The sequence below is a fragment of the Haematobia irritans genome, chromosome 5, assembly GCF_050003625.1.
Source record: "Haematobia irritans isolate KBUSLIRL chromosome 5, ASM5000362v1, whole genome shotgun sequence".
NCBI lineage: Eukaryota > Metazoa > Arthropoda > Insecta > Diptera > Muscidae > Haematobia > Haematobia irritans.
In genome coordinates, this window is record NC_134401.1 from 80,717,584 (window position 1) to 80,741,677 (window position 24,094).

Sequence of the window (24,094 nt, forward strand, 5' to 3'; positions counted from 1 at the left end):
CCCATATAAGCCGATCCCCAGACTTGACCTCCGGAGCCTCTTGGAGGAGCAAAATTCATCCGATCCGGTTGAAATTGGGTACGTGGTATTAGTATATGGTCTCTAATAACCATACAAGAATTGGTCCATATCGGTCCATAATTATATATAGCCCCCATATAAATCGATCCCCAGATTTGTCCTCCGGAGCCTCTTGGAGGAGCAAAATTCATACGATCCGGTTGAAATTTGGAACGTGGTGTTAGAATGTGGTCTCCAACAAACACGCAAGAATTGGTCCCTATCGGTCCATAATTATATATAGCCCCCATATAAACCGTTCCCCAGATTTGATCTCCGGAGCCTCTTAGAGGAGCAAAATTCATCCGATCCGGTTGAAATTTGCAACGTGGTGTTAGTATAAGGCCGCTAATAACCATTCCAAAATTGGTCCATATCGGTCTATAGTTACATATAGGCGATCCCCAATCACACAAAAATTGGTCCTTATCGGTTCATAATCATGGTTGCCACTCGAGCGAAAAATAATCTACCAAAATTTTATTTTTATAGAAAACATTGTCAAAACGTCAAAATTTTATTTCTATAGAAAATTTTGTCAAAATTTTATTTGTTTAGAACATTTTGTCAAAATTTTATTTCTATAGAAAATTTTGTCAAAATTTTATTTCTATAGAAAATTTTGTCAAAATTTTATTTCTATAGAAAATTTTGTCAAAATTTTATTTCTATACGTATCATACACGTATGGACTATGTGGTGTTAGGAAGTTTTAAGATACCTCGCCATCGGCAAGTGTTACCGCAACCCGAGTAATTCGATTGTGGATGAAAGTCTTCAGTAGAAGTTTCTACGCAATCCATGGTGGAGGGTACATAAGCTTCGGCCTGGCCGAACTTACGGCCGTATATACTTGTTTTAATTGAAATGTCTTCCCATTTTGATTGAAAACCAACATTGGCAATAAATTTCAATCAAAATTTTTTGAAATAAAAGAAAATATGCATTTCTTTTAAAAAATATTTAATATTTTATTTTTGTGAATTATGCTATAAAGAAAAGAATTTAGTTCTTATTATCAATGTTCAATTGTTCTAACATAAATTACAATTATGATCAATAACAACTAAAGGGTGAAAAAAATAAACTATAAAAATCATTATCTTCCTTATCATAATAACCATGTCAGCATGTTCCTTCTAATATGTAGATGCGCCTAGATTTCCAATAAATCAGCAGCCTGTAAGCTAAATTAGTTTTTCTGAAAGTAAACGGAATAATAGAACTTATTTTTATTCAATTAAACGTTAATTTTGTTAGACATTAGCTGCATAGAATATCTTGTTCAATTGTTAGTTCCAGGTTGCAGATTTATAATCTTCTTTTGCCGTTGTAGTCTTTTAGCATAGGTGTATTAAGAGGCTCGGTTTAATTTAATTTTAGTAACAATTCCTTTCCAAAATTTCCACACATTGAAATCGTCTATTAAATTTCAACCAATCAGAGACAAAAATAATGGCAGTGCAATGTAATATTTGGTATTATATTGAAGATCTATGCAAATTCTGGAAATAAAAAATATAAATGAAAAATACATAATTTTATTATTTTCGGATATTTTTGATATTTTTAAATCCAAAAGAAAGAAATTGTTTACCATTACATAGAGATTGTAATTCAGTTCATTAGGTTATGTATCAGATATGCTGCTCTCTACTTGGGTTCAAACTGAAAAAGGCAGGTAAAACTAAAATGAAATTTAATGCTAACGTTACTTTGCAACTTGAAGGTGAATCTTCCAACAAACCAATACCGCTCTTAGTTTTAAGAAAACTAGGAGTGAACAAAGAATTTACAATTTTAAAAGACCAATACGGCACTCACTTTTTGATTGCAAAAATATTCTTATACTAAATGATTTTTTATTAAAACGATGGAGTTGATTGATTAACCACTTGACGAAACAAAATTGCTCACTAAAGGAAATGAATAAAATATAAACAGGCTTCAATGGAAAACGGTATTCACAATTGCTTACCTTCAATAAACGTATATTGTTTTCCATTTTTACAATACCACAAAACACAAACACAGGTAATTCCAAATGCGTTCTGTCATATGTTTTTCAGACCACACTTTATTTATTTCCACCCTTTGCTATGATTTATTATTGTTTTTAAAATGAGTATGCACACATTTCGAATGCAGCAGACAGAATGTCGCCAATCATGTTTTACAATTTACGCGAAAAACAAAAACCCAACCGTTCGTTACGAGTTACTTCCACAGGCTGATCTCTCCATCATACGTTGTTGAATAAACACCCATTCTCTTGTTCTCTTTTCGCTCCATCGCTCAAAACTATTCAATTTCAATCACAAAGGTGATTGAATCAATCACATGTTTAATTGGGAACGGAAACATTTTCAATCACGTTTGTAATTGAAAATTATTTCCGAATTGATTAACAAATTAATTGAATCAATTAATATTTTAATTGGAAACGTAACAAATATCAATCATTTGTTAATTGATTTTTTTCGGATTTGATTAAATAATTAATTGATAATTTTTAGTGTGCAAGGGATTAAATTTTCATGGGTTGAACCACGTTTTATGGAAATCTCAAAATGTGGAGTATAATCTAGTTCAATTTTTTTAATGACGCAGTTTATTCTTGCTATACAACCGTTTACTTTTCTGTGTATTTCGGTGCAAAACGCTCGCTTTCAATTTAAAACAGATGTTAGTGGTTGAAATGATATTCAATAAAACAACGACTGAACAAACAGAAACACTGTGTAGGTGAGGTATCCGTGATTAATTTCTCTCTTATTTATAAGTGTTGCGTGATTCTATGTGTAGCTCAATGACAAGGCAACTCCTTTTTATAGCCGAGTGCAAAAGGCGTTTCACATTGCGGCGAAGTACTTAGAGAAGCTATGAAACACTCAGCATCCACCGCTGAAAAACATTTTGTTGTTTGGTCGAAACTGAGGTTAAATCCATGAGCCTTTGCAGCGTAAGGCGCTCGGCGATGAATTCCCATTTATAAAAAATGCTTAAAATTTAAACACTTCCTTTTTTACATATTTTAAAATAGTCGCACAAAAAGTCGCATGGCGTCAGAAAGGTTGCAAAATGCGACTAAAGTTGCACAACGGTAACACTGGTTATAGTTATCCGCTGGTGTGAAATTCACACACAACCATACTCAAACAAACTTCATTTAAAGAAAATAATGGACTTTATTTGTAGAATAATTTAAATTTACATATATCCAAAAGAGTTTCGCAATGATTTCGAAACGCTCAATTTAGGATGTATGGTTTTATACTTTTATAGTATTGCATTAAATATTTCCCGCAAGAAATCTTGAAATGTGTCATAATTGGAGTCACTGGGTTTTCTGGAAAGTATAGTTTTGAGATGAACGAGAGTGACTGCGGTTTTGAAATAAAAAGGTTTTATTTGCGACAGAAATAAACAAGTATGTAACAAATAAATTGTTTTGAGTGCAGAAACCTGCACCTGCAAGTGAACCCTATATTTCACTAAAGCCAATTTAACTTTATTTTAGTTCATGGAATTATTATGTTAATCTAGTAATTTTTTGCGTACGTTACTTAAATTAACCAAAAAAACCGAAAAATTTATACACAAATGAAGCATAAAGATTTACTGAATTCATAATTCTCACAACATAGTTCAATATTTCTTTAAATTTGTAAATTTTAATACAAATGCGCCCATCTTGAAATTCGTATTGCAATAAAGACATTCTTGCAATTTTGGACTCCAATTTTTTTCTTCAAACTACAAAATTTTCTTTAACAGTTGAAGAAAATTAAAAAAAAAATTCTAAATATAATCTGAATTTTCTAAAATTAACCAAATTTTTTTCTTCCTGATGGGTTTACTGTTTTTTCACTGCAAAAAAAGAAATGTTACAAAATAATTACGTTGGTGATATATGTATTCGAAAGGTTTTATTTTGCGTGTACATACGTCATTAGATCGTCTTAGAATTCCAATCTGATCAGGAATAAGAGGTTGGAAATGAATCTTTCAATTACAAACATTCTGAGGTGGTGTATAAGATAGGAATCAGCGTAGACATTTTTTTCTTTCAAAATTTCGATACACTCTATTGGTTTTCTCCCGATTTATATTAATTGTTAGAAAAACTTTTTAAATTTTAAGAAATGTGTTATTAAAAGTGAGCCAATGACACATATTCGTAAATATAAGGACATTTTTCGTTATTATAACGTTATTATCTGTTAAACAATGAAACTATTCGCGCTATTAATGAAAAATTTCATTGTATTTATGAAAATGTTTCGTTATATCAATGCAAAATACGGTTGGCTCAAATGAAATTTTCTTTGGGTGTAATGATATTTACGACGATATTTGTGATGATATTTACGTATAATCTTTTCATCACGTTCCATTCGGAGATTCTAGAAGTTTCTTACCAAGTTCACTGCAATAGTTAATTCCAGTAGTCTATCGTCTTGTATTCCACTACCATTTACTACAATATCGAAATGATCAACTTTTTCCATAACATTTTTGTATGCATTTTCAATGGTTTCTCGCTTTGTTATATCCACACGCTCACAAAAAATCGCTTCTGTAACATATACTCCCAAACATATTTTGCTTCAAGCATATACATTTTTGGGTATTGCCCAAACATTTATATGTTTGATCTCTTCCAATATATAATATGTTTGAAAGCATATTGGTCTAAACAATATATGTTTGGGTAGTCTAAGTTCCAAACATTTTGTATTTTTGCATCCAAATTCAATAATGTTGTCTTCCAAAAAAACAATATGTTATTATGTGATCATATAATATGTTTGGAAGCATTTTGCACCCAAAAATATTATATGCTTAAAAAAAATTCTCCCAAACAATATTGTGCTCAAAATTTTATTTATTTATTTATATATTTACAATCATAATGAATTATGAAAATAAACAGGTAATATATGTGCTAACAACATAGGTTTTCGACCTGAATGCTCAAAATGTTGTTTCTGCCCAATTGTATATTCCCCCACATCTTTCTCACTTCCACGAGATTTTTTAGTTCTTAGCACCTTTTTCTGTAATATAAACATTGTATAAGAAATTATTCAATTGTATGATTTTTTTTATTTTAATTTTACCTTTTGCCGGACGGGGATTCGAACAGCGGACCAGACAGTTTGTAAGGATCAAAGAAGTAGCTGATCAATTGCCCAAGGAAAAATAAAATGTTAATTTTGTAATAACAAGCAACAACCACCAACTTAATTCAATATCGCTCCCTGTTAAATAGCGCTCCAAGCTACTAAACACATATATGTTTATAGGCTATTTCTAAATTAATATATGTTTGCATCCAAGCATATTATATTTACAAACATTTTATGTCCCAAACATAATATGTTCTAACATATTAACATATATGTCCCAAACATGTTATGCTAGTTTATGAACATTATATGCTTGCACTCAAAAATATTGTGTTTAAAAATTTGTGTTCCAAACATATAATGTTTATAGCCAAACATATGAAAAACTGTCTTTTTCATCCGTGCAGAGGAATGAATTCGATATTAGTGGCACTGAAGTGGCTCTGAAGAAGCATATCCTCTTCTGATTCCAAGTTGAACATAAACAAATTCTTCACATTTTTCTTCAACACATTTTTGGCCAATACCACCAACATATATGACATCTCATGCGTTCAAACTGTGGATTGTAACTGACTCAGGTTATTTCAGTTGTAAATTTTGAAAGTTAATGTCAAACCCAGCATAAATGAATGAATGTTGATTGATAAGCATGCAATTCAGATTATTCACTGTTTATTCACTGATAATAACCATCAAAACTTCTTTGGAGGTTTAATTCCTTGCGAGCCGCTAGAAGTTTCATTACAAATATAGCTCATTGTCTAGTGCATTAAAAAATGATTGGAAATTGATCGGGAGATGTAATTTATTTTCGTTTCTTTTTCATAGTTTCAGAAGTTATGCCTTGGGAGTTGATGAATCAAAAGAATTTCAAAACCCACCAAAAACAGGAAGTTGTTCTAAAGGCTCAACTTTAAAAGCACTTCTACAAATGTCCTTCTAAGGATGTTCTGTATTTTAACTACACACACGGACGAAAAAGACTGTTTTTCATACGAGTATGTTTCGGTGTAAAAATTATATGTTTAAAACTCAAAATTTTAGCACATTATTTTTAAGTATATACAATGTTCATAAACTAGAATAACATGTTTGCGACATATGTGTTAATATGTTAGAACATATTATGTTTGGGACATAACATTTTTTGAAATATAATATGGGTGGATGCAAACATATATTAATTTAGAAATTGCCTCTAAACCTATATTTGTTTAGAAAGAGAGATCAAGAGAGTATAAAGAAAAACTAACGATGGGAATGAGAGAATGACGAAAGACATCCACACCCAGGCTTAAAGTTCAACATGAAGAAATATATAAAACGTAAACGTAAATAAATAAATACTTGGAGTATAATATTAAAAAAATATAAACTTTTTTTTTTTGTAAACAAACACAAGTATGTTTATAGCATTTTGCGGCATGTAAAAATGGAAGTAACCAATTGGCGCCTAAAAACTATATATGCCTACACCCATAGAAAAAATCATGCACACGTTCATGAAAGTGAATCAACACACATGTGGTGTCAAACTGAGAACAGGCGGTGTCAATCTGACAACGATAAAATGACACCATGCGTTGTCAAAACAACAACCAGCGTTCATGATCTGAAAACGTTATGGTTACGACTTTATAAACAAAATTAAAAAAAGATTTCCGCTAGCGTGACTCGAACCTGTGTTTTCTGCACCATACGCGTTAACAGTCGCCTTAGCACATTGCACCACCGAGGAGTTGCCATAATAACGTCTAACGATTATTTTAAGACTTATCATGGCCAAAGAAAAACGAATGCCGTTCATGAAATCGTGAGCGCCCGTGGACGAAATTGTGAACATTCCGTTTTGATTTTTTGTGAACGTTTCCGTTTCATTTTGTCACCGTCCGTTCACGAATATGCAACGTAATTTTTTCTATTAGTGTAAGGTGAAAGATAATTTGTTTATGTAATACAAACATAATTTTGTTTGGAAAATTCCTGAAAATATATATGTTTGAAGCAGATTGTGTTTGAGAGTATATGTTACAGAAGCGATTTTTTTTGAAGGTGCAGGAAGTTCTTTTATTTCAATTTTCTTAACTCATTTTTTTTTATATTTTTAATGGGTAATTTTAACTTGTTTGTTTCAAATAGAATAAAAACAGAGTAAAAATTAATAAAGTGGTACAAGTTAGTACATTTTTGTCGAAAAAATGCTAATCTACACTGTTAGAAAAATATGTTTTTCATATGTTCCGATATAAACAAAATGTTTTTCGGGCACATTTTTTAAACACAATTTATTTAAGTGCAAACATGCAATGTTCCTAAACTACCACTAAAAGTTTGGGACACATATGTTAATATGTTAGAATATATTATGTTTGGGGCATGAATGTTTCATAAAAATAATATGTGCGAATGTAAACATATATAAATTTCGGAGTAAAGAGAATAGACATTCGGAACCAAGAGAATAGACATTTGAAAAAAAACAGCATATGTTTTCGCCTTGAGAGCAGCATTTTATTTATGTGACGTCATGTGTTTTGTTTATCATTTTGGCATTATGGGCACAATTTTTTCTTGGTTCGTCAAAAGAAATCGGAACGTACGAGGAGTAAGTCAAAATATTCAGGCAAAGGAACAAAACAGTGGAGTATATAAAAATTACAAAGGGATCTTCCTAAAAAATAACGAAAGGGCACTATACTCTTTTTAGAGTTGGGACAGTAAAATGAAAAAGGAGGAAATAGTGAAAAATTAAACAGTAAAATGTAAAAAAAAGTTTAGTTCCTCATTATTAATAAGTAGTCCCAGATGAGTTGACGGACACTTTCAAAAATAAAAGCATTTCATTTTAGCGGAAAAACGCGAATCTATAAAAGCAGAATAACACTATAACTTTTTGGCAAATTGTATTAAAACTAGGTGGGAAATGATCCAAAGCAACAATTCAACAATTTTATTTTCTTTAAAATAAATTATTAAAGAAAAGTAAACGTGAAGATATGGCCATTTTAGAGCGATAATGCCAACTTAATACCGGTCTTAAAGGTAAAAATGAAATTAAGCACAAAATTATTCGTTAATAAAAATACATATTTATTTGTATTTTAAATGCATTTAAAATGGTGTTAAATGCTAGTAAAAAACTGTTCACGCCTAAATAAATTTATGTGTATATTATAAAATTATTTATGTATGTTTATACTCGACTCCATGTTCTTCTGTTGTTAGAGTTTTTGAATTCCCTCCAAAATTTGAAACTTTTATACCAAAAATAGTTTTTTGTTACAAAATTGTTATTTTTGCAATAAAAAAATAATATTTTATCCAAAAGCTCAGTCCATTTCGTTTATATAATAAGCACTGTTTCTGACTGTAAATCTTTAATAACCCACTTTTCGAAGTTTCATTATAAAAATTTAATATAGTATAAATATAAATGTGTAAATTAAAAAAAATGATTGGTGTTCGGTCGAAGCAGGGATTGAACCCACGACCCTTTGCATGCAAGGTAGACATGCTAACCGCTGCTACACATGGTCAACAAATGTATGTTTCTGTTAAAAAATTTTATGTTTGCATGGGCTCGTGGGCGCTGCAAACTATGCTATATAAATGTAACTTATAACGATAATTGTCTAGTGGAGACTATAACAGCTACGTAGCCCAGTGGATAGTGTGTTGGCTTACAAACTGTATGGTCCTCGGTTCGTATCTCCGTCCAGGCGAAAGGTAAAATTTAAAAAATTTTTAAAATTGAATAATTTCTTCTACATTATTTGTATTAGAGAAAACTGTGCGTGGAAGTGAAAATTATGTGAGGGAATGAGCACAATCTTCTTTGGGAGAAAATTCTTCCAAGCATATAATATTTTTGGGCTCAAAATGCTTCCAAACATATAATATCCTCACATAAAACAAACATATTAATGTTTCGGCAGTATCCAATAATATATGCGCTTCCTGCAAAATATGTTTGGAACATATGTTAGAGAAGCGATTTTTTTTGAGGGTGTAGGACAATTACGAATTTTTAAAAATATTTTATGTCAAACGTTTCATACAAGCTTTAGAATGCGTTAAAAATCATAATAAATTATAAAAATTATTTAGTCTAATCTGCAGGTGGGTTCATATACACTGTTAGAAAAATATGTTTTTCATATGTTCCGATATAAACAAAATGTGTTTCGGGCACAATTTTTAAACACAATATATTTAAGTGCAAACATGTAATGTTCCTAAACTAACACTAAATGTTTGGGACATCTATGTTAATATGTTAGAATATATTATGTTTGGGGCATGAATGTTTCATAAAAATCATATGTGTGAATGCAAACATATATAAATTTACAAATTTCGACTGAACATACATATGTTGTGATATTTTATTCAAAGCGACAGAGAGAGTGTAGAGAAAGAAATACAGATGGAAACCGGGAGAGTTGACGAAAGATACCAACAAAACACAGCGAAAGAATCAAAAGAGAACAATTTCTGTGAAACCGCTTGTATGTTGTTTCGGAAAACTGTTTTATGATAAGGCCAAAAATTTGATATGCTTAAGTCTAAATATTATTTAATTTGAATAAAGAGAATAGACATTCGGAACCAAGAGAGTAGACATTTGAAAAACAAACAGCATATGTTTTCGCCTTGAGAGCAACATATTATGTATGTGTTGACATGTGTTTTGTTTATAATTTTGGCATTATGGGCACAATTTTTTTCTTGGTTCGTTAAAAGGAATCAGGGGTCTTAATAAAAATAACGAAAGGGCACTATACTCTTTTTAGAGTTGGGAGAGTAAAAGGAAATAGTGAAAAATTACACAGTAAACTGTATAAAAACAAAGTTTAGTTCCTCTTTATTAATAAGTAGTCCACGAGGAGTTGACGGATACCTTCAAATATAAAAGTGACTATAAATTTTTAATAACCCACATTTCGTTTTATTATAAAAATTTAATGTAGAATAAATATAAATGTGTAAATTGAAAAAAAAAATGTTCGGTCGGAGCTGGGATTGAACCCACGACCCTTTGCATGCAAGGCAGACATGCTAACCACTGCTCCACGTGGCAAACAAATGTATGTTTCTGTTAAATAACGTTATGTTTGCATGGGCTCGTGGGCGCTGCAAACTATGCTATATAAATGTAACTTATAACGATATTTATCTGCTGGTGACTATAACAGCTACGTAGCCCAGTGGATAGTGTGTTGGCTTACAAACTGTATGGTCCTCGGTTCGATTCTCCGTGCAGGCGAAAGGTAAAATTTAATAAAATTATAAAAGTGAATAATTTCTTCAACATTATTTGTATTACAGAAAAAGGTGCCAATAACTAAAATATTTCGTGGAAGTGAAAATTACGAGTATGTTAGGGAATGAGCACAATCGTCTTTGGGAAAAATTCTTCCAAGCATATAATATTTTTGGGCTCAAAATGCTTCCAAACATATAATATGTTCACATAAAACAAACATATTAATGTTTCGGCAGTATCCAATAATATATGTGCTTCCTGCAAAATATGTTTGGAACATATGTTAAAGAAGCGATTTTTTCTGAGGGTGTATGGGCTATATATAATTGTAGACTGATATACAAAAAGTTTTGGTTGTTGGAGAACATCACATAGCAATTTTCAACCGAACCAGATGAAATTTCCTTCTCCTGGAGACTCACCCAGAGAAGGAATATGATCACGTCAAAGCACCATGTCAAGAGCACCATGTTACTTTTTCACAGCGACCATGTAGCATTTTTGTCGCAAAAATATTCTTTTCTCGTCATGCGCTCCGAAATCAGATACACAATTTCCGCGAAAAGTACATGGTTTCGACAAATATGCTACATGTTTTCCATGAAATGAAACATTTTGCTGTTGGAACATGTTTGAGGTGATCATATTCCTTCTCTGCGTGCTCTGAAAGTCAAATCAGAGGATAGGTTTATTTGAGGGCTATATATAATTATGGATAGATATAGACCAAGTTTTGCATGATCGTTAGAAGGCATATACTAAATACCAAAATTCAACCGGATCGAATTATATTTGCTCCTCCAAGGAGATTCGGATATCTAATTCGGGCATCGGTTTACATGGGCGATTATATGTAAAAGTCGTCCGATATGGCCCAATTGCAATAACCTCCGACTTACTCGTGCCAAGTTTCAAACTGATAGCGTAATTTCAACATACGAACTCTCTGACACACATAGCTAGATCGACTCAGAATTTCATCACGACCCAGAATATATATATTCTTTATGGCGACTAAGAGCAGTATTTCGATGTGTTACAAACGAAATGGCAATGGCAAACCCCTCTATGGTGGAGGGTATAAAAACAGCATTTTGATTCCGATTGCAATCCCAGTGATGATATGACCACAACTCTAAATTTAAACAAGTAAGGAAAGTCTAAAGTCGGCTGACTATATTATACCCTGCGCCACTTTGTAGATCTAAATTTTCGATACCATATCACATCCGTCAAATGTGTTGGGGGCTATATATAAAGGTTTGTCCCAAATACATATATTTAAATATCACTCGATCTGGACAGAATTTGATATACTTCTACAAAATCTATAGACTCAAAATGTAAGTTGGCTAATGCACTAGGGTGAAACACAATTTTTGTAAAAAAATATGGGAAACATTTAAATCTGAAGCAATTTTAAGGAAACTTCGCAAACGTTTATTTATGATTTATCGCTCGATATATATGTATTAGAAGTTTAGGAAAATTAGAATCATTTTTACAACTTTTCGACTAAGCAGTGGCGATTTTACAAGGAAAATGTTGGTATTTTGACCATTTATGTCGAAACCAGAAAAACATATATATGGGATCTATATTTAAATCTGAACCGATTTCAACCAAATTTGGCACACAAAGCTATAATGTTAATTCTACTCCCTGTGCAAAATTTCAATTACATCGGAGTAAAAAATTGGCCTCTGTGGTCATAAGAGTGTAAATCGGGCGAAAGCTATATATGGGAGCTATATCTAAATCTGAACCGATTTCAATCAAATTTGGCACACATAGCTACAATGCTAAATCTACTCCCTGTGCAAAATTTCAACCAAATTGGGCCAAAACTCTGGCTATTAGAACCATATTAGTCCATATCGGGCGAAAGATATATATGGGAGCAATATCTAAATCTGAATCGATTTCAACCAAATTTGCACGCATAGCTACAATGTTAAATCTACTCCCTGTGCAAAATTTCAACCAAATTGGGCCAAAACTCTGGCTATTAGAACCATATTGGTCCATATCGGGCGAAAGATATATATGGGAGCTATATCTAAATCTGAACTGATTTCAATCAAATTTTGCACACTTGACTATACTACTAATTGTACTCCTAGTGCAAAATTTCAACCACATTCGGCCAAAAATCTGGCTTCTGGGGCCATATAAGTCCATATCGGGCGAAAGATATATATGGGAGCTATATCTAAATCTGAACCGATTTCAATTAAATTTTGCACACTTGACTATACGACTAAGTGTTACGTTTGTACAAAATTCAAGCAAATAGGTATAAAACTCTGGCTGCTGGGTCCATATTAGTGCATATCGGGCAAAAGATATATAAGGGAGCTATATCTAAATCTGAACTGATTTCTTCCAAAATCAATAGGGTTCTATTCTGACCCAAATTAGGAACATGTGCCAAATTTGAAGGCGATTGGACTTAAATTGCGACCTAGACTTTGATCCCAAAAATGTGTTCACAGACAGACGGACGGACGGACAGACGGACAGATGGACATGGTTATATCGACTCAGGGACCCACCCTGAGCATTATTGCCAAAGACACCTTGTGTCTATCTCGTCTCCTTCTGGGTGTTACAAACATATGCACTAACTTATAATACCCTGTTCCACAGTGTGGCGCAGGGTATAAATAGGTCTTTTATACGAAATTCGTCTTCTGCGAAAGTTAAAAAGTCGACAAATTTTTGTAAAAGTCGACCTTTGCTAAACTCGAGAATTTTAAAGTAGACTTTTACAAAATCAACTTTTTCAAATTTTAATAAAGACAAGTCGCCTCTTTTGATTGCATCCGTTGATATTGATTGCAATCTTTATGCTGGAAGTCCTAATTTGGGGACACCCATAATTACATTTTAAAATCCTGAATCTCTGTATTTATCACATTCAGTGGCAACCCAAATAAACACTAAGCAGCGTCGTATTATTCGTAATGATCTTCGATCTTCTAAAATAAAATTGTACTAATAATGGCTAATGTTCGCGCTTTAAATCAGAATGTAATATCGAAGTATTTGCAGTATTATTGAGGTTTTTGTCGGATAAACACATCAGGGAGGCGGTACATCATTATAACTTTGAAAAAAAAAAAAATGGATTGTGGTGCTAAGTTAACGAAGTATCTTCTGTTTATTTTCAATACAGTTTTTATGGTAAGGAAATGGTCTGTGGTTTTGATCTATAATGACGACTGATCTCTGGTTGTATTTATTTTTATTTGTGATTAAATGAAATCTCATTACTCATAATAATCATGAGCTATTATTTTTAATTCGCCAAATAAGGACATTTTAGGTTTGGATAGGCGTCGAAAATACATGGAACAAAGCTATATTGTTTCATTTATTTAACATTACTAACATCCTCTGTAAATTTCAATTAAATTGTAAAAATTTAATTGTTTCACGGTATGTACTTGAGGAGAAATTAGGTTTCCCTGTGCCCTTTTATTTTTCCCCGACCAAATATTAAAAAATCATATACTTCATATAAATTTCATATGCCCATGAATGTGAATCAATTCCACGATTTTGGTGTCCTACAATCCACTTCCACAGGAAGTTTCATGAAATCAATTCACTTGTTAAATTCTTGCTGAAAGTTGAATTATGTCCAAGATGGAGGTATTTCCGGTTAAAAAAAAAGTACTCGTGTAAAAAATTTAAAATGTTTCATATTTAATACACGAGTTTTATTAAAAATATGTCATTTTTAATTAAAAAAATAGTAAATTAAAATAAGTCTATTGATTCTACTTATTTTTATTTCCGCCTTGATTTGTGCAACCCAGCTAGTTACAGAAAAGTTGGAAAAAGAACGTGGAATTAAGGATACCAAATTTTCACATTCATGGATTTGATGTGGATAGTGGAATTGAAGTGGATATCCGAATATGATTAATAATCTCCACCAAGTCCTCCACCAAGCTGTTCTTTGCCTAAATGCCCCCTTCAACCTTCCCTGAAAATTTCAAGCAAATCGGATAATTTTGTTCCAATTTTAAAAAAGTCGGTCAAGAGGAGGTCCCCCTTCCCGTCCAAATATTAAAAGATCGGGTGCCCCATAATAAATTCATAACTTCACGGCGTGTTCTCTGTAAATCACAGATTTTTTGTTTTTTACTGTACTTTAAACAAAAATCGTGTAAAGGAGTGGTCCACCTCCGCGACCAAATATCGAAAAATAAAGTAGCGGGCCTTTGTCTATGACATCTCCTGGAAATTTCACCCAGATCGGAGAACTTTGGCCCAATTTTGAAAAAGTAGCAAGGGGATATCCCCCTCCCCCACCATATATCAAAAAAATAGGTACCCTATTTCACGTTTTCCGAATATGTTTCATGTGAAAAAATAAAATTATTTTATAACAAAAGCTACTGCGATGAATTCAAATTATAAATAAATTTTTGTAATGTCGCTTTTTCGTTGAAGCTTTTCTTGAATTTTCTTTTCTATAAACCTTACGGAGTCCGAGATCTCTACAACGACTGCAAAACCGTGTTCGTGCGTTCTGGAGTTAAAGCGTCAGGAAGGAAAACCTGACATATTTTATATATTAGATTAATTAACGAATAACTTAAAATTATTAGATAAATTAATGGAAGGCCTTAAGTCTTGGAAAAAGTTTAACATGATTTATTATTACTTAAATGAATGATCTCGATCTAAAGGGTTTTGCATGAATTCAAATAAGTATTTGTAAAAGGTGGTTCACGATGTCGGTCAAGCAGAGCTAATCTCTGGAGTTGGCTAAAGGAACTACACGCCAACAAAAAAAATCATTCCTCCCAAACGAAATTTTAGACAAACTTATATCGTTTGCCCATTTGCATTTCGCTGTAAGGAAATTTGTTTGGAAGAAAAATATATACATTTTGTGATAAACGTTGATTCTGCTACAGTATCTATACAATTTCATAAAGAAAAATTTCTTTTCACTTCCACGAGATTTTTTAGTACTTAGCACCTTTTTCTGTAATAAAGGGTGATTCTTTTGAGGTTAGGATTTTCATGCATTAGTATTTGACAGATCACGTGGGATTTCAGACATGGTGTCAAAGAGAAAGATGCTCAGTATGCTTTGACATTTCATCATGAATAGACTTACTAACGAGCCACAACGTCGAATTTTCAGTGAATGGGCCCTAGAAAAGTTGGCAGAAAATCCGCTTTTTTATCGACAAATTTTGTTCAGCGATGAGGCTCATTTCTGGTTGAATGGCTACGTAAATAAGCAAAATTGCCGCATTTGGAGTGAAGAGCAACCAGAAGCCGTTCAAGAACTGCCCATGCATCCCGAAAAATGCACTGTTTGGTGTGGTTTGTACGCTGGTGGAATCATTGGACCGTATTTTTTCAAAGATGCTGTTGGACGCAACGTTACGGTGAATGGCGATCGCTATCGTTCGATGCTAACAAACTTTTTGTTGCCAAAAATGGAAGAACTGAACTTGGTTGACATGTGGTTTCAACAAGATGGCGCTACATGCCACACAGCTCGCGATTCTATGGCCATTTTGAGGGAAAACTTCGGAGAACAATTCATCTCAAGAAATGGACCGGTAAGTTGGCCACCAAGATCATGCGATTTGACGCCTTTAGACTATTTTTTGTGGGGCTACGTCAAGTCTAAAGTCTACAGAAATAAGCCAGCAACTATTCCAGCTTTGGAAGACAACATTTCCGAAGAAATTCGGGCTATTCCGGCCGAAATGCTCGAAAAAGTTGCCCAAAATTGGACTTTCCGAATGGACCACCTAAGACGCAGCCGCGGTCAACATTTAAATGAAATTATCTTCAAAAAGTAAATGTCATGGACCAATCTAACGTTTCAAATAAAGTACCGATGAGATTTTGCAAATTTTATGCGTTTTTTTTTTAAAAAGTTATCAAGCTCTTAACAAATCACCCTTTACAACCAATGTAGTGGAAATTATTCGATTTTATAATTTTTTTAAATTTTACCTTTAAGGTGGGTATTAAGTTCGAGTTTAGCCGCTAAAATCGCAATTTTTCACGATTACTTTTCTTAATTAATCCACTTTAAGGACTACAAACTTTGTGCAAACTTGCTTTGAGCTATTCCCCAACAAGTTATAATAAAATTTGCAACAAATATGTATAATTTTATGCCTTTTTTTACAGATTTAGTTTTCACTTTAGCGATTTTAGCGGCTAAACTCGAACTTAATACCCACCTTTAGCCTGGACGGAGAATCGAACCGCGGACAATAAAGCATAGTTTTCGGCGCCCACGAGCCGATGTAAAGAACTTTATTTGACAGAAACATACATTTAGTTGGCCACCGTGGAGTATCAGATTACTTGGAAAACATGATACACATGTTTCCCATCCAAAAATAACAGTTTGTTCTTGAAACATTTTTGAGGTGATCAAGGAATATGCAGGCTACCGACTTAATACTTGGCACAAGTCGCTGTTATTCATGTAGGTTGGGTAGTATTGCAAATACACGCAAAAAAATAATTCTTTCCTCCCAAACGATATTTTAGACAAACAAAGTTCGTTTCTCATTTGCTTTTCGCTGTAAGGTAGTATATTTAGAAGAAAAGTATATACTGTTTGTGATAAACGTTTATTCTTTTCCAGGATGTAAAAACAATCTTATAAAGACAAACTCAAAAAAGAATAAAAAACATTGTTTTCTTGCTAATTGCATTTTCCCTTACATCTTTCTCACATCCACGAGGTTTTTTTAGTTCTTAACACCTTTTCCTGTAATACCAACAATGTAGAAGAAATTATACGATTTTACAAATTTAATTTTTTTTTACCTTTCGCCTGGACGGAGAATCGAACCGCGGACCATGCACTTTGTAAGCCAACACACTAACCACTGAGCTATGTAACTGTTATGGTCATCAATAGATAAATATCCATATAAGTTATATTTATATAGCATAGCTTGCGGCGCCCACGAACCAAATAAACTAAGTTTATTTAACAGAAACAAACATTTAGTTTGGCACCGTGGAGCAGTGGTTGCTACGTCCGACTTGCATGCCAAGGGTCGTGGGTTCGATCCCTGCTTCGACCAAAGTTTTTTTTTTGTTTTTTTTTACATATATTCCAGATAGGTTCGGAAGATTCCGAAAAAATGTTCAACATTACATTGTAGTATATTAAAGTTTGAACTGTAAAATGCGTCTTATTAAAGACCTAAAGTCAGAAAAGAACAGTGTTTGATATAAACGAAATGGACTGTGTTGTTGTTTCAAAAATAACTTTTTTTATTGAAAAAATAAAAATTTTGTAACAAACAAATTTTTTTGGTGATAAAAGTTTAAAATTTTCGAAGCAATTCAAAAAACTCTAAAAGAAAAACGTTTTCGGTACACGTTTTCCAAACGTTTTTTTTCTTTGCGTGTAGGTCATATCGGACCACCAGATATATAAACTTAAACCCATATAAACCGATCTCCATATTTCATTCGATCCGGTTGAAATTTGGTACCGGATAACAGTATATGCTTTCTAATAATCATGTACTAATCCCCAAAATTTGACTTCTGTAACCTCATAAAGTTACAAATTTCGTCCGATACTGCTAAGATGTTACCTTATAATTACCATACGAAATTTGGTTCATATCGGTTCATAATTAATTACAGACTCGTCTATATAAGCCGATGAAGAACTAAAATGGCTATTATATGTATTTAATCTATCTTTTTATCGAACATAGACTCAATATGGACTAACTTATGGTTTAGAGACAATGTTAAGAAGTTTTAAGATACCTTGCCAATGGTTACGTTACATGAGTCTTCTAACGTTGTGTGAGTCCTCGAACGTTGTTCGCGCGTGAATACGATTTTTCATTTCGTGAATGTGCATGAATTTTTATTACACATATCATGAGCGTTGTTTTGGCATAATCTCACTCTGCAGCGATTAATATTGATATTGTAACCCCCACCCATTTGTATAGTAATACGCTCAATACAGTTACATATTCCATAATATGTATGGAATATGCAACTGTTCCATAATTCTTTCGATTTTTTTTTTTCAGTTATGCGGCATCCTTCTTGCCATTGTTGGATCTTTGTTAATCAAAGGCGTTGATAAGTCGACATATTTAAGTGGAAGCATTTTGCCTATGGCAATTATTTCAGTGGGATGCATAACCTTTGTGATAGCCTTCTTCGGTTGCTGCGGATCTGTCCGTGAAAGTCGATGGTGTATAACAATTGTAAGTTGTAATTAATTTAGAATTTATTTATTGGCCACATGAGAACAATAAGAAAATAGTTTTCGTTTTTAGTTCAATGTAAAGGGTGATTTGTTAAGAGCTTGATAACTTTTTTAAAAAAAAAAACGCATAAAATTTGCAAAATCTCATCGGTTCTTTATTTGAAACGTTAGATTGGTCCATGACATTTACTTTTTGAAGATAATTTCATTTAAATGTTGACCGCGGCTGCGTCTTAGGTGGTCCATTCGGAAAGTCCAATTTTGGGCAACTTTTTCGAGCATTTCGGCCGGAATAGCCCGAATTTCTTCGGAAATGTTGTCTTCCAAAGCTGGAATAGTTACTGGCTTATTTCTGTAGACTTTAGACTTGACGTAGCCCCACAAAAAATAGTCTAAAGGCGTCAAATCGCATGATCTTGGTGGCCAACTTACCGGTCCATTTCTTGAGATGAATTGTTCTCCGAAGTTTTCCCTCAAAATGGCCATAGAATCGCGAGCTGTGTGGCATGTAGCGCCATCTTGTTGAAACCACATGTCAACCAAGTTCAGTTCTTCCATTTTTGGCAACAAAAAGTTTGTTAGCATCGAACGATAGCGATCGCCATTCACCGTAACGTTGCGTCCAACAGCATCTTTGAAAAAATACGGTCCAATGATTCCACCAGCGTACAAACCACACCAAACAGTGCATTTTTCGGGATGCATGGGCAGTTCTTGAACGGCTTCTGGTTGCTCTTCACTCCAAATGCGGCAATTTTGCTTATTTACGTAGCCATTCAACCAGAAATGAGCCTCATCGCTGAACAAAATTTGTCGATAAAAAAGCGGATTTTCTGCCACTGATTTTGGTAATAAAATTCAATGATTTGCAAGCGTTGCTCGTTAGTAAGTCTATTCATGATGAAATGTCAAAGCATACTGAGCATCTTTCTCTTTGACACCATGTCTGAAATCCCACGTGATCTGTCAAATACTAATGCATGAAAATCCTAACCTCAAAAGAATCACCCTTTATATATTATAAGGAATGTCTTTAATGTACAATTTTGCGGGACTTAAACTATTTTAGTGAAACAATTAGTATATTACACTGAAAAAAACAGTGAACCCACCAGGAAGGAAACTTTCGGTTAATTTAAAAAAAATTTTGAATATTTGTAGAAAATTTTAACTAAAGAGTATTACAAACGTTGGCATCACGCCGATGTCATAAAATTAAGTAAATATTTTATTAGAGTAAAGGAAACTTTCTCCACACATAATAATTACATGGACTAAAATAAAGTTAATTTGGCTTTAGTGAAATAGAGAGTTCACTTTTTTTTTGAGTGCATTATTATCAAATCTTAAACTTAATAACAAAAAAAGGTTTATATTTATTATATAAAATTTGGTCTAGGTTATACGCAGTTTTTGTAAATATCAAGAAAGTAAGAAAAAAAAACAATAATTAAAAAAAAACATGTTCAACTAATTTAATTTTAAATATTACACGGACAAAATCATGTGATTTCGTTCATAAATTATACGTTCATAAATCAGTGTAAATTTTTTAGGATTTGAAATTACATTTTTCTGAATTTTTATTTTTTGTTTTTGAAAAAATTTCCTATAGCGCTTAAAAAGCACCCTTTACATGATCTTCCCGATTATGTAATGGTTTCATATTCTTACCAAATTTGGGGACCCTTTAAATATTTATTGTCACCACAGATTTTTACAAAGACAAAATGCATTGCTTTCGCGACTACTAAATGTATTAAGCATTAAGTGACAGCGATGAAAAAAAGCTTCCAATTTGAATCTAAATTTTAAGGGGAAGAAAATACTATTAACTAACGAATTTCTTTCCTTTTTCAGTACGCCTTCAGTATGTTCATTGTTCTTTGCCTTCAAATAACCCTGTTAACATTTCTTTTTGTGAAACAAGATGAAATAGTTGTGAACGTTGAACGAGTTGCAACTGCGGTTTGGAATAGGAATACTAAAGAAAATGGATATCCCATGAATAATTTGCAAATGGAGGTAAGTGTCAAAGGTCAACGTCATTAGCATTGTATCAAAGATGTCCATCCCTCTAAAAAAAGATCTGTCGGTTCAAAAAAAAAAAATATTTTTTGATACTAGATTTTTACTTTATTTCATTTCCCCGATATATTTATTCATGATCACGGCGCAAATTTGTATGCAATTTTAAACATTATATTTTTTTAATTTAATTTTAAATTCTTGTGATGCCACTTAAGAAAAATATACACAAAAAAAGTAACCTGTCATCACATCACCTAACAATAGCACCAACCGCTCAACTTCTGTTGCAAAGTCTTGTCTCATTTGATTTCTGGGCTCTCCCTCTTAATTCCATTCTGAATATGTCTTGCTTATGTTCTCCACCGTACTTACGTTGAAGTGCCGCTATTAGTTCATTATAATTATTCCTAGCGGCAGCAGGAATGCTTTGCATCACATCAGCGTCATTGCCTCTTAATGCCAATAGAAGTTCAATTGCTTTGTCATCGTCAGTCCACAAATTTCTACAAGCAACCATTTCTAATTGGAATTTGAATACATCAAATGAATTTGAGCCATCGAAAACAGGAGGTTTGGTTTTTAGCCCTCGATAACGCGCAATGGACCACCTTTAATTTCTAGTTCTGACATTTTTTTCTCAAGGTGTAGAAATTTCTCATCCATAGAAAGAATTTTCTTATACAGCTCCCCAATTTGGCTTTCGATATGGTCCACACGTTTCTCCATGCCTTCAGCAATTTGTTGAAGATTCTCATTTAGAATTCTAGAATTTTCGTCCATCTTTCTGGAGTTTTCCTCAATTCTCTTCCATAAGTCTTCTAGAATTCTCTTCCATTTTACAGAATTTGCTTCCAGTTTTCTAGAATTCTCTTCCATTTTTAGAGAATTTTGTTCCATAAGTTTTCTAGAATTCTCTTCCATCATTTTGCTCAAAGCATTGAGCATTTATATGTAATCCACAACACTTGAAGCTACAGATGGATTTTCTACACTGCTGGTATTGACGAGTTTTGATTCGTCAATTTCCTCCTTATAATCAAACTCATGTGTCTCGATATCCATTTTGCGCTGTTCGAACTCTTCCAGTCGACGCTTTTGAAGCTGTTTGTTTTTTAGATATTTTTTCGTTATTTCACTTCCGACACCAATTGTTACGTTTTGTATATTCCTCATAATTAAAACACAGTTCTTTACAATAACGACAATCTAAAATTTATTTGCTTAACGATAGCTTTCACTTATTTGCTCTACGTTGTGTACTGTTGCCTTTTAGTTTACGACTCACTTCACAGCTCTCTCTGTCAGCTCCTTTATAGTACTGTATAACGATATCGAAAATTCTCGGTAGTCTGGCCTACAACATTCTAGACTATTCTACTACTATCTGGTAGATGTCGCACGGGCGATATCGCACATATTTATCGGCTTATGCTCATTGTCTTGGCTACAATCATCTAGAACATTCTACTATCTGGCAGATGTCGCACAGGGATAAATGATTATTACTGTCATATTACTACAACAATAACAATAAGCAATGAAGATAACAAAACAAAAGGGGTTACTTTACAATGATCGATTGAGAAAGATATTTAGGAAAGTACTAGAAAATAAAGATGATTCTAACAAGTGATGACGTACTTTACAAATTGAAATTTTAAATTAACGGAAACTAATTTCAATAAACTTAAATCTAGAAATATGAAATTCGTAACAATATGAAATTTACTGATAAGTATTTTTTTCCTCTTTTAGATGAATTGTTGTGGTCTTACAAGCTATAAAGACTATGAAAACACGAGTGTGCCGAGTACATGCTGTGGAATCCAAACTGGACAGTGCGAGGCCGATATTTATATGCACAAAAATGGTTGTCGCTCCAAACTGGTCAAACTTTGGACTTCTAATGTCCACAAAATTCGTTGTGCCTGTATTGCGATGGCCGTTATAGAATTTTTCGGACTATTCTTAGCGTGTTATTTTAAAAATAATATACACAGATCTGATCATCCTTATATTTATGGATCAAAATACTAGATTCTATAGCCGAAATGGAAGTAAACTAAAGATATATATGTATATACTTATATGGAATAAATTTGGTTAGATTAAATTACAGTTTACAATTTGTTATGGGCTCATTCATTGAGAATGAACCTAAACCGAACAAGTATAAACGGCCGTAAGTTCGGCCAGGCCGAATCTTATGTACCCTCCACCATGGATTGCGTAGAAACTTCTACGAAAGACTGTTATACACAATCAAATTACTTGGATTGTGGTATCTTAAATCGTTTTCTACATTGTGAGTTAGTCCACACGTGGTATATATTAGACCTAACTGTATGTAAGTCTACAAATAATTACGAATCGATATGGACTTTTGCACGGTACGTAGGGAGCCAGAATTGAAATGTGGGTGTTGCTTATATGGGGGCTACATACAATTATGAACTTGATATGGACCAATTTTTGTGTGATTGGGGGATCGATTTATCTGAGGGCTATATATAACTATAGACCGATATGGACCTAGTTAGGCATGGTTGTTAACGGCCATATACTAGCACAATGTACCAAATTTCAACTGACTCGAATGAAATTTGCTCATCCAAGAGGTTCCAAAACCGAATCTCGGGATCGGTTTATATGGGGGCTATATATGATTATGGACTGATATGGAACACTTTTGGCATGGTTGTTAAATATCATATAGTAAAACCGCGTACCAAATTTCAATCATATCGGATGAATTTTGCTTTTCCAAAAGGCACCGGAGGTCAAATCTGGGGATCGGTTTATATGGGGGCTATATATAATTATGGACTGATATGAACCAATTCATGCATGGTTGTTAGATACCTTATACTAACACCATGTACCAAATTTCAACCGAATCGGATGGATTTTGCTCTTCCAAGGGGCCCCGGAGGTCAAATCTGGGGATCGGTTTATATGGGGGCCATATATAATTATGGACCGATTTCGACCAATTTTTGCATGGGTGTTTGAGGCTATATACTAACACCAGCCGGATCGGATGAAATTTGCTTCTCTTAGAGGCTCCGCAAGCCAAATCGCGGGATCGGTTTATATGGGGGCTATATATAATTATTGACCGATGTGGACCAATTTTTGCATAGTTGTTAGAGACCATATACTAACACCATGTACCAAATTTCAGCTGGATCGGATGAAATTTTCTTCTCTTAGAGGCTCCGCAAGCCAAATCTGGGGATCGGTTTATATGGGGGCTATATATAATTATGGACCGATGTGGACGAATTTTCGCATGGTTGTTAGAGACCATATACTAACGCCATGTACAAAATTTCAGCCGGATCGGATGAA

At 33.3% G+C, this 24,094-nt stretch overlaps 1 protein-coding gene across 1 annotated transcript; it reads left to right on the top strand.

Annotated features, from left to right (window-relative positions):
* Positions 1-13,525: 13,525 nt before the first annotated feature.
* LOC142238805 (CD63 antigen-like) lies at positions 13,526-22,856 on the top strand. The gene is made up of 4 exons (XM_075310526.1): positions 13,526-13,647; positions 18,531-18,710; positions 20,573-20,737; positions 22,499-22,856. The coding sequence occupies exons 1-4, from the start codon at positions 13,588-13,590 to the stop codon at positions 22,778-22,780; spliced, it is 687 nt and encodes a 228-aa protein (XP_075166641.1). The 5' UTR covers positions 13,526-13,587; the 3' UTR covers positions 22,781-22,856.
* The last annotated feature ends 1,238 nt before the right edge of the window (positions 22,857-24,094 follow it).

Bases quoted from the DNA above. Each gene is read 5' to 3' on its own strand.
- LOC142238805 (XM_075310526.1), top strand. From the start codon at position 13,588: ATGGATTGTGGTGCTAAGTTAACGAAGTATCTTCTGTTTATTTTCAAT. The intron at 18,711-20,572 runs GTAAGTTGTAAT...TTCCTTTTTCAG, and splicing joins GTCGATGGTGTATAACAATT to TACGCCTTCAGTATGTTCAT. The intron at 20,738-22,498 runs GTAAGTGTCAAA...TTCCTCTTTTAG, and splicing joins TGAATAATTTGCAAATGGAG to ATGAATTGTTGTGGTCTTAC.